The sequence below is a fragment of the Talpa europaea genome (assembly GCF_964194135.1).
Source record: "Talpa europaea genome assembly, chromosome: 4".
In the NCBI taxonomy this organism is placed as follows: Eukaryota; Metazoa; Chordata; class Mammalia; order Eulipotyphla; family Talpidae; genus Talpa; species Talpa europaea.
In genome coordinates, this window is record NC_140070.1 from 39,507,100 (window position 1) to 39,523,018 (window position 15,919).

General features: G+C 39.5%; 1 protein-coding gene across 1 annotated transcript in view; it reads right to left on the bottom strand.

Annotated features, from left to right (window-relative positions):
- Positions 1 to 5,671: 5,671 nt before the first annotated feature.
- WRN (WRN RecQ like helicase) overlaps positions 5,672 to 15,919 on the bottom strand; it is a gene marked incomplete at both ends in the record, with an annotated part of 92,839 nt that continues 82,591 nt past the window's right edge. Inside the window, one exon of the mRNA XM_084232599.1 lies at positions 5,672 to 5,719. Within this exon, the coding sequence (XP_084088725.1) occupies positions 5,672 to 5,719 (48 nt within the window). The remainder of the gene's footprint in view (positions 5,720 to 15,919) is intronic.

Genomic DNA, 15,919 nt, shown 5'->3' on the forward strand with positions numbered 1-15,919 from the left:
AGTAAGTTCCCCAAGTCCAAAGCTGAGAAGCAAGCCGGACTTCTTCACGTGAATGTCTCTCCGCTCCATGTACCTCCACCAAGTCCTCTCTCCAAGACTGTTTCAAGTCTTCTCCTCCCCCTCTCCCAGTTCCATCCTTTATTAAGTGGGGCTGGGAAAATAGAACCTCCCCTTTCTATGGAGATCCCTCTCTCACAACACCAACATGAGCCTGAAGTTTATCAAGTACATTTTATATAAAGGGGAAAAAAATGAGACTGAAAGGTTGATGCAGGGAGCAGCAATGAGGAAGCCCACATAGAAAAAAATCAGACAATAAACCTTTCCCCACCCTGCAAACTGCGCCCCCTGCCCTACAAACCCAATTTCCCCCTGACCTCTCCTCACCCTATAAAAGCCTGCCCCCACCTGGCAACGGGCATGACTTCTCCAACACCACCAACCCCCCCTATCCCCCCAATCGCGTGACTTCTCCAAGCCCCCCCCCCCCACCTCAGCAAGCCTCGCCCGGGGGTGCAATAAAGTTCCTGCCTGTCAGAAACTTGGCCTGGCTCTCCTTCTCTTTACCACACCAAACTTTTCAGAGACCAAGGACTACTTATCTTTAACAAGATTTATAAATTTAAGTATTATAACAAATTTCTAATACAGCACAGGGGAAAAATTAAGGCTAAATAAAAAATTAATTCAATATCTACAGTTGCAAATTATCTTAAAGTCTGAATTACTACAATATAAACATGAAAAAAGCTTTTTTCTTTCAATTGTTTTAACCCTTCATATTGATGCATCTATGAAGTTCTATCATTCCCAGTACTTATTTGGAATAATTTGCAGAGGACTTGCTATTCACCAACTCATTCACAGAATTGTTCTTCTCTTCAAGGCTTTTTATATTATATGTATATTATGGTCATATCAACAATAAATTTTATAAATAAAATTTTTTTAGACTAGACTTCTGATTGCTGCATGATAGGAGTAACCCCATTCCTCCCAAGTCTTCCCTTTATAACTGAAACGCCTTGGGCATAACACAAAAAACACTGAAAGGGCCTCCCTGGTGGTGCAGCAGGTTGAGCGCAGCGCTGTGAAGCTGCCCGCAGCCTCTGCAGTGTGGGTTCGATTCCTGGCCACCAGGAAGAAACCAACATGGCGTGGCAGACCTCTCCTGCCTCGCCCACTGCTCTCCTCAGTAGTGTCTTCTGTTGAATTCGCTCATCCTCCCGTGCCTCTGACCTGTACCCCAGTTCTTGTATAAATAAATAAATCTTTAAAAAAAAAAAGCAGTGGAAGACCTTGAAATGGGGAAAGAAGACAGCGGGTACCTAGGGACTTCAGGACTTGAGAAACAACACAGTGGTGAGTTCTCAGAGAGTATTGAATAGGGTTCTCCAGAGAAATAGAATAAATAGTATATATGTAGACATATAGAAAGAGATTTATTATGAAAGATTTACTCATGAAATTTTGGAGGCTGAGCAGTCCCATGACGTAGTTCCAGTCCAAACTACAAATGCCTGAGAACCAGGGGAGCCTATGATGTTAAGTTTCAGCTGAGTCTGAAGGCCTGAGAACTATGAGAGCCTATGTGCAGAGGCAGAAGGTGGATGTTTCCAGCTCTAACAGAGAGCAAATTAGCCCTTTCTCTTGCTTTTGTTCTATTTTGCATTCAATGGGCTGAATGAGGACCACCCACCCATTCAAGTCCTGTTTTCTTTTGGAAACCCCTCACAGACATACCCAGAAATAATGTTTTACAGCTATCTGCACATCCTTTATACTTCAGTCAGTTGAACATGTTGTTCAATGCAGTTGACACACAGAATTAAACATCACATTGGGATTCCTGGTTGGCTTCTTATACTCTGGATATGCTGCTGTAAAATCCTCCAATGTGGAATCACCAACAAGCACACATGAAAAAACTCTAAGAAAAATCAGGTCTTCTTAGCCAGAGCAATGGGGAAAGTGTGACCTAACAACAGAAAACTTTTTTTTGGTAATACACGCCCTGCTCTACACAAATGCCAAAAGGAAAAACCAGTCTCTTCTCCCTCCCTGTGATCTCAAAGGGGTGAACAGAGAGTCCATCTTCCATTCCACCACTCCATTCCTCAGAAGCAGATGCGCAGTGTTGTTGGAAGTCAGTGGGGCCAAGCAGGGAGCTAATCTTCCATCATCCCCTGGAAGAAGCAAGTGGTGTTCTGATTCCCCTATAAGGAAAGATTCAAGACACAGGAGAATTGCGCCCTCAGCCCCATCTGGCAGGAATAAGAATGAATGAGGCCATGTAAAGTAGGGCTAGCTGACACTCCTGCCCTTTCACCCCAAGTCTTCAAGACACGGTAAATACCTCTACCCAGCAGAAACTAGGTACAATGAAATGATGCTAGGAGGGTTAGACAACTATTCCACTGGCGGCTTCCTCTCCCTGGAGGCAGCAGGGCCCAGAGGGGAGCTGATCTTATACACTCACGTGGGTATAAATGACAGAATGAGGTGGTACCAGTTATTGTCTCCTTTCATCCAGGAAGGTGTCAGTGGGGCCAATGGGGGAAGGTCAATTTCCACCTGTCCTCTCTGCAAGAAGGCATGTGAATCAGTACATCATTTTTTTCCAGAGTGGTTATCAGCAGGGCCCAGCAGAAAGCTTAACATACACACCTATCTGGCCCTCCAGCTATACTCAACATGGGCACTGCCTGCTAAAAAGAGAAATTAAATAGCATTCAGACCCTCATAATAATATATTCAAAATGCCCAAGACACAATTTAAAATATCACTTGTCATATCGGAAAAACAAACTACAGCATGAATTTTAAAAAGCAATTAAGGCCAAGATGGATTCATTGGTGAATTCTACCGAATACTTAAGAAAGAAATTATACTAGTTCATTACAGTCTCTTACAGGAGATAGAAGCAGGGAGAATATTTCCTAACTCATTCTGGGCCAGCTTTACCCTGATACCTGGACCAGACAACACATTACAAGAAAAAAAAATTACATGTCACTATCTCTCCTGAATATAAATTCAAAAATCCTCAACTAAATATTAGCAAATCAAATCCAACAATATATGAAAAGAATATGCTACATTGCAACTGTGATTCCTCCCATAATCTAAAACTGGTTTGACATCTGAAAATCAATTAATGTAATCCATCATCTCCACAGGCTAAAAAAGAAAAATCACAAAATTATATCATAGATAGAGAAGAAAAATCACACAATTATATCATAGATAAACAGCATTTAACAAAAATTCCAAACCCATTCATGATAAAAACTCAAACCAAAGTAGGTATAGAGAACTTCAACTTCATAAAGAGTATCTACAAATAGCCCTCAGCTATATCACCTAAAACCTATTAGAATGATTATTAAAAAGGTAAAAAATAAAAAATGTTGATGAGGATGCTGTGAAAAGGGATCATTCTGCATTGTTGCTGGAAATGTAAATGGTGCAGCCATTCTAGAAAACAGTGTGGAGGATACTAAAAAAACTAATAGTAGAACCACCATAGGATCCAGAAATTCTACTTCTGAGTATTTATCCAAAGAAAATGAAAATGAAGACACCAAATCAAAAGATATATGCACCCCCATGTTCACTGAAGCATTATTTACAGTAGCTAAGATATGGAAAGTCCATCAAATAATTAATGGATAAATTATACACACACACACACAAACTCACACAATGGAATTCTTTCACCCATTAAAAAAAGTGAAATATTGCCATTTGCAACAATATGGATGGACTTTGACTGGATTTTGCTAAGTGAAATTAGACAAAGATATATACCATATACCACATGATCTCAGTTATATATGGAATCTTTAAAAAAAAAAAAAACCTCATAGAGAACAGATTGGTGGTTGCCAGAGGCAGTGAATGTGGGGTGGGTAAAAAGCACAAAGGCAAAAGGTAGAAACTTACAATTTAAAGTAAGTCATGGGGCTATACTGTACAGCATGGTGACTATAGTAACACTGTGTTGCATATTTGAAAGTCACTGAGAGATTTTAAATGTTCTCATCACAAGGGAAAAAAATGTCTTGCCACCATGTATGGTGACAGATGTTTACTAGACTTTTGGTAATCATTCTGCAATACACGCAAATATTGACTCATGTTGCATACCTGAAACTGTTATATTTCAATTATACCTTAATCTTTTATTTATTTATTTTTTAAAAAAGATTTATTTATTTATACAAACACTGGGTACAGTCAGAAGCGCAGAAGGGTGAGAGAATTCACCAGAGCCAGAGTGGGCAACAGAATGGGCAGACTGATGAAATACACTACTGAGGGGAGCAGCACAAGATACAGGAGAGGTCTGCACGCCATGTGGGACCCTCACCGGTGGCCAGGGATCAAGCTGGTTCTGCAGAGGCTGCAGGCAGCTTCGCAGCCCAGCGCTCAACCACTGAGCCACCAGGGGAGGCCCTTAATCTTTTTTTTAAATTTATTTATGCATACAAGAACTGGGGTAAACGTCAGAGGTGCGAGGATTCAACAGAGACAATGTGTTCAAATTTCTTTTTTAAAGATTTATTTATTTATTTATGCAAACAAGAGCTGGGGTACAGGTAAGATGTGCAGGGGGTGAGAGGATTCACCAGAGACAGAACGGTGAACAGAACAGGCAGACTAACTGAAATACACTGCTGAGGGGAGCAGCGGGCGAGAGTCGGGAGAGGTCTGTGCGCCACGTGGGTGGCTCCCTGGCCGGCAAGGGATCAAACTCTTGCTGCAGAGGCTGCGGATAGCTTCCTAGTGCTGTGCTTAACCCCTTGCGCCATCAGGGAGGCCCAATACCTTAATGTTTTTTAAAGATAACTTCAAAAAAAAGGAAAGACAACAGCTAGGATCAACATGTCGTTTTCTTGCTAAAAAAAATTTCTGAATAGTATAAACTCTATGACTTACACTCCAAATTCATTGTTTAATAATCATACCATAATTCTAAGCAAATAAAGAACACATGCAACATTGTACTCAGATCTTTTATCTAAAAATCAGTTTGGCTTGGGCTTAAGAAATTGTTATTAATGGGTGATTCAGTTTGTTAACCAGGAAATTAACTTAGCTGGTTCAAGTTTGGTGTTCATGTTTGGTTCACTTTGCCTCAAGATTTTGATTTATAGGAATTTGTATAGTCATGTAAATGGATACACCCACCCCTCCAAGTAAGCACTGGATCACAGCAAAAATGATAAAGACGGCCCATCTTCTATTTCTCATCCCAAATAATTTATCTGGTTACGAAAATGCCCATGAAACTAGTGCCTTCTAAATATATCTAGGGCACTTTATCACCAAAGGACCATGGCTAGAGTCATCTAAATTAAATGAGTTTTTCTCCATTAGAGGAAATGAACTTTTGGAAACAGGCTAATTGTGAGGTTCTGAAATCCCATCTCCAAATCCAAGGCAATTTTCTTCATTATGTTATATTGAATTAGCACACTCTTGTGAAATTAGTTACCCTCTTAATATCATCAAAACAAGGCAGCACATTATTTTATTTATAAATCAATATCTTGGCTCTCTTAACAGAACTCTGAGCAGACTTATTGATTGATCAGCAGGCTAGGATCCTGGTATATGAATTATGGAGGAGACTTGCCAAGGTACTAGCAGGATTAATTAGTAAGGCTAAGACAATCCGATCATATCCATTTTTGAAGGGCAGAGTTCATCGGACTAATTAGAAAATTACAGTGAAAACCAAGAGCATTTCTGGGAATTGACAGTCATCTGGGAAAACTAAGAACTTCAGATCTTGTTTTTCCCCATTATGCCCAGCCATTAGCCCCAGCTGCTCATTAATCCCTCTGGAACTCCATTTTGCTGGTCTTTATTGTTGGCATCACTTCTTCAGCCTTTCTCCAGTCCTTCTACACCACTGCCACCTTACCAATTGAAATTAACCTGGAGTCCTTGAAAGAGAATAATTGGGTGATACACTCTCTCTTGCTATTGGGACAAGAGGAAATGGCAGTGTTTTGGGGCTATGATAAATCTATAAGGGATTAATTTCCCTGACTCCAAGTGACCAGATATAATTATGATTATAGTTTCCCTTTTTACCTGGAGAATAACCTGCACCTTAAAGTATAAAATTCATGTTATTGCTATCCACATCCTTTTTCTAAGAAGTGTTCAGAAACTATTACAAATAAATACAAAGTCAATTTACCAAGCACGAGGAAACATCTAAAGATGCTTCTTGCCCTGGTAAGTTTAAAATGTAGGAGCAGAAACAAAATCAAAACATGTATTGGTAAGTGACAGTAGGAAGCCTACAAAGTTGACAATAGGAAGCCTATCAGAAAAAGGTAAAGGCATTCAAAATGGTCTGAATGACTGGATGATTTTTATGGAAAAATAGTATTGAATTGTATTGACTTAAAAGAAAGTAGAATAGAGACGCTAAAGAAAAAACAGCAATCCAACCAATGGAAAGTAATGTAGCAAGTGCTTCTAGCAACTGAGCGAACTCGCCTGGGTAGAAAAGAGTTTGTGGGGGAAAATGGTTGGGGATTAAGCCAAAGTGAACTCGCTGCCGCTTAAAATAGTATAACATGAGCACAGGAACTGATAGGTGAATCAATGTAACATAACATAAAGTCCAAAAGAGATGCAATTTCATCAGAATTTAGTAGGTACTATCACAAGTTATTCAGTAATTGGCCTTAGGGGAATTTACCAATCATTGGAAAACTAGAGTGATACTTCTCTCTCCTTACCACAAAATAAATTCTAAATGGAAATAATTCTAAACAGACCATAATACATTTTTCTAACACATAATTTTTATTTAGTTTGTGAAAAAAAAATCATGAATACAATTTAAAGGTAATTAACTGGGAAAAAATTAGAAAAAAATATAACAAAGTTAAATCCTTAAGCCATAAAATAGTTTCATAAGTTTTTTTAAAGGACACCCAATTTTTAATGAGGAAAAATTAAAATTACCAATAAACCCATGACATGTTTCATTTCCATTAATGGTAAAAACATGAAAATTTTAGATTAGCTAGAGAACTTTTTGCTTCCTAAGTTGGCAAAAATACGAAAGAAAGATAATGTCCACTACTGGTGAGGGTGAGAAAATGACCACTTTCTGGCGGACAACTTGGTAATATGTATCAAAGCTTACAAGGGAAGTTTTGACCCTGCTAAATTTGTAATTTTTACTGAGGTTTTTCACTTTTTAAAAGTATTTAAAAGGATATTCAGTGAAGCATTATTTCTAATAATTAGAATAGAAATATTCTAACTATCCAAAAATAGAGGACCATTAAATAAAGAAGGGGACCCATGCAATAGATTGCTATGGAACCATTAAAACTGATACTGTACATATGACAACATGTCAAAACACATTTTCAAATGGACAAGAAAACAAACCCCTAATTGAATTAAGGGTAATTTCATCAGATTAGAGAAATTCACTTTTCTAATTGTATTTCTGTCTTCTGATAAACATTTACTGCATTTGCCACTTCACTTTTAGGTTTAATGTAAGGAATGTTGATGTCAAGTTGCAAAAGCCTTATGTTCCAAGCTAAGAAGTTCTGAGAACCCTCAGAAATGCAGACACGGCAGGGCCTCCCCCCGGTGGCGCAGGCAGTTGAACGCTGCGCTGTGAAGCTGTTCGCAGCATCTGCACTGCCAGTTCGATCCCGGCCAGCTGGCGAGGGTCCCATATGTCCAGGCAGACCTCTGCTGTCTTGCCCACTGCTCCCCTCAGCAGTGTATTTCGTCAGTCTGCCTGTTCTGTTCCCTGCTCTGTCTCTGGTGAATCCTCTCACCCTCCTGTGCATCTGGCCTGTGTCCCGGTTCTTGTATAAATAAATAAATAACTCTTAAAAAAAAAAATATGCCGACACGGCATCTGCAAACATCAAGGAGTTTACCCCTGACTTCATTCTCGTCATTTCCCTTTCCATTGTTATGGGCTCAGAATCTCCCAAATGAGGTCTAAAAAAGGAATAAGGTGGGCCTCCCTGGTGGCAAAAGGGGTTAAGATGCAGCACTATGAAGCTATCTGCAGCCACTGCAGCACGAGTTTGCTCCCCAGCCAGGGAGCTACCCACATGGTGTGGCAGACCTCTCCTGTCTTCACCCACTGTTCCCTTCAGCAGTATATTTCAGTCAATCTGCCTGTTCTGTTCCCCACTCTGTCTCTCACCCCCCACATCCCTGGCCTACACCCCAGCTCTTGTATGTATAAATAAATCTTAAAAAAAAAAAAAAAAAAAAAGGAACAAGGTTAGGCTAGAATCCCACACTGAAGAACCTCCAGACTCCACAGACAGAGTGAATGAATGGAAAGAAAAGCATTGCTCAGAGAAGCCTATTTAGTTTTCAGAGCGATTTTGAATGAGAGACTTGGGGTATTTCAGTTTGCTGAGGTTGCCATAACAAAATACCAACTTAAACAACAGAGATTTATTTTCTCACAGTTTTGGAGGCTACTAGACTCAGAACAAGGTGTCAGAAGGTTTGGTTTCTTCTAAGGCCTCCTTCCTTGGCTTGTAGATGGCCATCTTCTCCCTGGGGCTTCACATGGTCTTTCCTCTGTGTGTCTGTGTGATGCTCTCCTCTTCGAATAAGGAGCACAGTCATAATCGATTAGGGGCCACCCTAAGGCAATTTTCACTTACCTCTTTAAAAACCCTCTCTCCAAATATAATCACAGCTGAAGGCACTGGGGGTTAGTATTTCAACATATGAATTTGGGGAGCAACAACTGAGCCCAAAACACGGGGATATCCTGGGATTGAGGTTATCATAGCTAGGGATGGGTGACCAGAAGTAGGTGGGCCTCAGAGATGCTCTCTGCAGAAGTACAGCTCTAACTTTAAGATACCAAGGATCTAGATTTGAAGACTAGACAAAATCTGAAGCTCAGACCCTCCCATATCTCTGGAATTCTAGATGTGTTTCTGTTGCCATAAAAGGGGACTGTTTTCTGCTACATGATGCAAAGCAGGCATTCTGGATTTTTTTAAAGATTTACTTTATTTATGCATACAAGAGCTGGGGTGTAGGCCTGAGGGGGTGGGGGGCGAGAGGCTTCACCAAAAGAAGAGTGGGGAGCAGAACAGGCAGATCTACTGAAATACACTGCTGAGGGGAGCAGCAGATGAGACAGAAGAGGTCTGCTGCGCCATGTGGGTTAGCTCCCTGGCCAGAGATCCAACTTGTGCTGCAGTGATGGCAGACAGCTTCATAGTGCTGCAACTTAACTCCTTGCGCCAGCAGGGAGGCCCTGTATGTTTGTTTTAAATACAAAGATTGCTGGGGCCTCCCTGGTGGTGCAAGGGGTTAAGACTCAACCTATGAAGCTCTCCACAGCCACTGCTGCAGGAGTTCAATGCCTGGCCAGGGAGCTACCCACCTGGTGCAGACGATCCTGACTCGCCCACTGCTCCCCTCAGCAGTGTATTTCAGTCAGTCTGCCTGTTCTGTTCCCCACTCCGTCTCTGGTGAATCCTCTCACCCACCCCATACCTCTGGCCTGTACCTCAGTTCGTGTATGCATAAATAAATAAATCTTTTTAAAAATAATAAATAAATATAAAGATTGCAATGATTTTAACAAATTCTAGAGCTATTCAGAGAAAGATCAAGAAGAGAAAATTTTTATTCAATAGCTTTTGTTATATGTTAACCCCTTGCCCCACCAGGGAGGTGCACAAAGTAGGTATTTTAAGCAAAGAAATACTGCCATTAACTACACTGTGTTTTAAATTCCTTCTTGTTATTCTTAAAAACAAAATCAATTATTGACAAGCTGAAGCAATCCTAAAACAGGAAACATTCTTCTTTTTCGACATAAATCAATAAATTATCCTCATTCTGCTATTGTTCTACATTGTGAATATAGTAAATATAAAACAGCATCACTGACTTCAGTAAATTCTCTTTTAATATAATATAGATAACTAAGAATTTGAATTCCCAAAAGTCTGCAGTGTATTTGTCTACACACACACACACACACACACACCAGTAACTGGAGATCCCACAACAGGATTTGGTCAGTGTTATCTTGGGCCCAAGGGAAACACAAAGAATGCATTTTCCCAAGAACAAAAAGAAATCAACACCCAAAAGCAAGGAGATACTAATTCTTTCCTGACAAGCATTTGTCTTTATCATTCTATAATTACCCTGTGGTTCTAATCCATTTTGTGACAGGAAATCCTCTGGGTTTAAAGAGGCAGCTGTCCACCTCCTTAGACAACTTTTGGAGCCGATAAGGAATCACAATGCAAGACTACCCGCCAGGGGGCGTGAGCACTGCACTGTCTCCACTTCTCTTGAAGCCTCCAGGCTTCCCTAGTAAGATCTGCTTATCAACCTTCTATAAACAGCCCTTCCTCAATTTGTGAACTTGCTCAATTCTACTTTTATAACTGCAGTTGATCTCTCTTTACTAAGGAGAGGGGAGTAGAGGTACTCTTGATGGATAGTACCTTCTCAACCAGCCCCTTGTCTTGAGGAATCATTATTGTCTAGGGTCTCAATGGAGTGGAGATCACCTAGGTTACTGTAGAACATTATCAATGCTGGGCAAAGGCAGTTATGCATCACAGTGTCCCCCACTGTCAGCTTGGGACAGCACCTGAAACAGCTGAGGTCAACAGGTATAACACTTCTTCCCCTCCCCCACATGCACCCAGGGCTAGTGGCTTATATTAGGTTCCTAGTGGACTTCCTAGCAGATGAAAATTGAAATTTTAGTTTGTCCACTACACTAGACACATTTACACAGTGCTCATAGCAGCCATCTTATGTGGACAGTGGTTACCAAATTGAAGAGCACAGAATTATAAAACATTCCCATAATCACAGAATATTGGGATCATAAGACCTATGAAGATGGGACTAGGACTGTCCCATTTTTAGATTTCCATCAAATCATTTTAGATATGATTGTCAAGAAGCCTTCTTTGGAAAGATAACATGTGAACAAAGATCTGAATGAGTATACATGTTTTATGCTAACAACCTTAGCAAGAAATGCCAAGAAAGCACAAGAAAATAGCAAAACTTCCTAATTGAACTCAATTTCAAGAGTTAAGAAAAGAAACAGGTGAGTTGATAACCTAAAGTCTGGGAAAGGGGGAAGGTTTGGGGTGGAAAGTAAACAAATGCATTGGTAGATAGTTAGAAGGCATGAGTCAAACCTCTGACCCAGAGGACAAGGCGCGTTAGGCTTGAAAAGCAAGCCTAACAACCAGCGCAAAGCTTGCTCTCTGGCTTCCTATCCTGACACTCTACCTTCTGGCAAGATTAAAGATCTTTCCAGTCTCGGAGATGCTGTTCTGTGCCCTTGCCCAAGAGGGCATCTCACATGCCCTCCCCTACTGTCTCCTGGGGTATTTCTAATCTATGTCCCCCTTTGGTCCAGACATCTCAGCTTTCCCTGCTCCTGCAGGTGAGGTCAGACTTCTCCCTCCAGTACTGTCCTAAGTCCCCATAAATACCTCCTGTATCTCACCACACACACACACCCTGTTAAGATTATTGGAGTTCGCAAGCTTGTCAGACAGACTTGTCTTCTCCATCTATGCAACCCAATGCCAGCACAGTACAGAGTACAGATCAGCTTTGTTTGCGCTGGTTGTTAGGCTTGCTTTTCCAATAAATGTTAACTATCTAGATGGCATTAAAAGTTCAAAATAGGATTTTCCACTGACCATGACATAAATATGCAATCATGCCCCACCTTACTCTGATTTTCACATTATTTTATACATGGAAAACTGCATTGATAAGCAGACTGATCCAAGCCAAACAAAATCAAAACAAAACGGTCTGATCTTCCTGTGTAAAACAGAACCTGAAGTCACCAAACTTGACCAGCAGATGGTGCTCTTGCACTAGTGAGGTAAATGTTCCAGTGTGAAAATGATGCACCCAACAAGTGGGAGGAATATGATAGGTTTCTGGCAGACACTTCAAAACTGTATAAAATTCAGGTGAGTCAGTAACAATAATAAACTGTCCGTATTAGGACCCAAAACAAAGAAGGTCAGAAGAAGGGGAGCTTGTCAAGTCTCACACTGCCTTCTCCAAGGTTTACAGGGTTACAGTAGATGCATTTTCTCCTGCCTTGCTCCTCATTATCTAGCATATTCAGCACTCCACATCTCCATCTTTAAACAGCTACAACAAGCTTTCTAAGAAATAAAAAGTGATTTTATTCAAAAATTTTAAGACCGTCTTAATCAATTCATGAACTAGAATATTTCATCAACTTTCAAATATTTTATTATTCCAATTATTCTCTCAAAAGCTTCTGGAATACCCATTTTTCTATATCCTTTGTTAAATAAAAAATAGCATTTACTTTAGTACACTGAGAAATCTAGCCCAATGTTCTTAAATATAAAAATTATTTAGTGCCCATTTCTTTGACTAAACTTTTAGGCAACCTTCTGATTATAATATGGCTTCCCCTGTAGCTTTCCTACAGGTAATGGATAAGAATAGTTAGTTTTTAATACTTCCATGGTATGCTTGAAACAATGCTAAATGCTCTACTCAATGAATAGTGTTAATAATAATGAAGCTGATACTGGGTTGATATGCTCAAGGTTATAGTTAAAAATTGTTGAATCCAGGCTAATTCTAAAGCTGAACTCTCCTTCTGAGTAAGTTCTTCCTTATCCAGAAAGAAACACTCCCGACTCCTTCCTTGCTTTATTGTCTTAACATAGATTCCCACCTAAGATACAGTATTTTTACTTTTTTGTTTTACTCACTGCTGTATCTCTAGCACCTGGAAAAGTGCCTGGCACACAGTAATAGGTGCTCAATAAATATCTGTTGATTATTTAATCAGTCTCTGTCAACTTGGATAACAAACTAGATCTGCCCTTGAAAGAAGGTTCCACTTTGGGGTATTGATACCTTAGATTGCTGACCAAGCACAATAATGGGCAAATGTTGAACCACAGTGATTTCACCAAGCAGTGCTTGCCAAGATAGACTGCTTCCCTTTGTACAATCAACCACTGACTTTCCGGTAGAAATTTCTAAAGCTCCAACTAGGTGAACACCAACTATGTATGCTAACCATTGTTGTAAATTCTATTCTATTTAAGCCCGGCAATATGTTTTCATGTTACAAATTATTTAATTGAGACTCTTAATGTCTAGGTCATTTGTCCAAAGTGACACAGCCAGTAAATGACAAAGCTATGGACTTCACTGAGCACACAGCTGATCAACTTAAGTCCGACACAGTTCAGGGAATTAGTGTGATTGGTGTAGGAGAATCAACTTATGGCCACATGTGCTCCCTGGCTCTTATTTTTTCCCACAAAGGGCTTCCTGTGCATATATATGAACACTCAGCCTAGACTTCCAAGCTTTGTTCACAGCCCCTACAGTCATTCTTTAACCACCCTTCAAACCAAGAATTTAGTAAAACAGAGGGTAAACCAAGGCCAGAGTCCCTGGGGATCAGGCATGTTTGGACCAGCACTCTGCATCCTATGTACTGAAAGCATGGCCTAGGAAAGGGGTGCAGGTATGAAATTCTGATGAACATGTCTCCATGGTCTCAAAGATTCCTCACCCAGAAAAAGATGGGAGGATGTCTTCGCACTATGGCAGGAGGCAGGTCATCAGTTACCTGTCAATGTACCAGGATGAGTCTACCCAAATGTCACAGAGTTCTCCAACCTTGGGTTTGGAAAGAATTCAGTCTACCTATTACAGTATTTTAGGGTATGTCAAGATCTGATATATCCCAGCAAACCTAGATCCATCTTCCCCTTAAGGTCAATAATCTCCTTAGAATCTTCCAATTCTCTTTTCCCTGGGACATTCCAACTGGTCTCCAGGTAATAGTCCAATGCACACGGGGCTCTAGTCAGCACTCTAAAGGCCTGTTCACTTTCCAGTCCACACCATTAAGAGAGGCAGACAGAAGCTAAAACTGGGAATGGAAAGGAAGCAAACATATTGGTTTGCTATCATCCTGGAATGCCCTGGCTACTTTACTTTTAGTTTCAAAATATATAAATACATATTTGTTTGCATTAAAACAAAGTGCTAAACACTTTTCCAAAAGACATACAAATGGTCAACAGGCACATGAGAAATCGCTCACTTATCATCACAGGGAAATGCAAGCCAAAATGACAGTGAGATACCGCCTCCTATTTGTGAGAATAGCCCATATTAAAAAGATCAGAAACAACAAAGGTTGGTGAGTGTTAAAAAAAAAAAGGAATCCTCATATACTGTTGGAGGGAATGTAGACTGGTTCAGACCCTATGGAAAATAGTATGCAGATTTCTCATAATATTAAAAGTAGATCTATCATATGATCTAGCAATTCCACACATAAGTATCTGCCCAAAGGATGCAAAAACACTAATTCAAAGAAATATATGTGCTCCCATGTTCATTGCACCATTATTAAAATGCCAAGCAATGGAAAGAAACCTAATGCCCAAGGATAGATAACTGGGTTAAAATACTCAGCTATTGAAAAAAAAAAAAAAAGATGAATTCTAGCCATTTATACTACATAGATGGAACTGGAGGGGATTATATTAGGTGAAATAGTCAGGAGAAAAACACCGCATGATTTCATTCATTTGTAGACTACAGAGATATAAACCAAACCCTAGAAATCTGACTGTAGAATTGAGGTTACCAAATGGGAAGGGTGAGGGCAGAGTGTAAAGTGTGGAGGGGGCTTAATGGACTATGATGGAGGAATATGGATGCAGTGCTGGTGGGTGGAGGGTGGTAACATACTTAACCTATACCTCTGAATCATATAGTGTTATATACCAACATTACCTCAATAAAAAAATGAATAATTTCAAGTTCAACTTCTTTGTGTTCCCACTAATATATAAGGGGTGGACATGTTGGAGTATAAAGGTAACTTTTACTTTTTGTAACTGCTATCAAATATCAAATCCTCATTTCCCCTTAGGTAGTGTTTCCTGTTACATTTTAGCCCAATTCTAGAATTTTCCCTCACTTTGGAACTTTGGAACAGTTTGATTCACTTTTTAAGTTTTTGATCATGTACCAGATTCAAACATAAAGTCCAAAATGTTATTTTATTTTCATTGGTCTGGTCTACTAACACCACTTAACAATGTGTACAACAGCTTCTTCTAAAAATAGTAAAGATAACTTGAAAGTAACTATGCTTTTTTCATTCGCAAGACAGAATTCTGATAATATAGAAATATATATTATATACAATCATCAAAGAACTACTAAGCTGTTAGCTATATCAAATCACTGCACATTACATTTTCCAGATAAATGTTAAATTAAATTAGAAAAAAAGGGCAGTTACACAGTTTCATAAAGCAATCTTGTTTGAAATTAATTTAATACTCTATTCTGTGATATACTCACTCAGGTTCTTGAAGACTTACATGCTTTATGTGAATTGTACAATGCTGTTTTACGATGTCAGTCCTTCAATAAACAGGTGAATTTTACTTTGAGAATAGAGTAATTTTTTAATTGAAATATTATTTCCTTCAGAAATGAAACTCCCATCTTATAAACAAAACAAGACATACAGAATTCCTCTGACGAATGCCAAATTAACTAAAAAGACCCCCTTTTTTTGTTTTGGTTACTGATTTCTTGCTGGCATAATTTCCTCTGGCACGCCATTCAGGTAATTTTGTATTTAAGGTTTCAGATGAAATCTATAGGAAAGAAATACAGAAAGGATATTTGTACTATTAACAATGCACACTATTTGTATAAAGTAACACAGGTTACTTACTACACATCCAACATCTTTTCTCCAGATAAAACAAAACAGTGAGATCTACACAATCTATTTCTGTATCAAACTTGTCCCCCTGTTATCTATTCTTAGGTACTCAG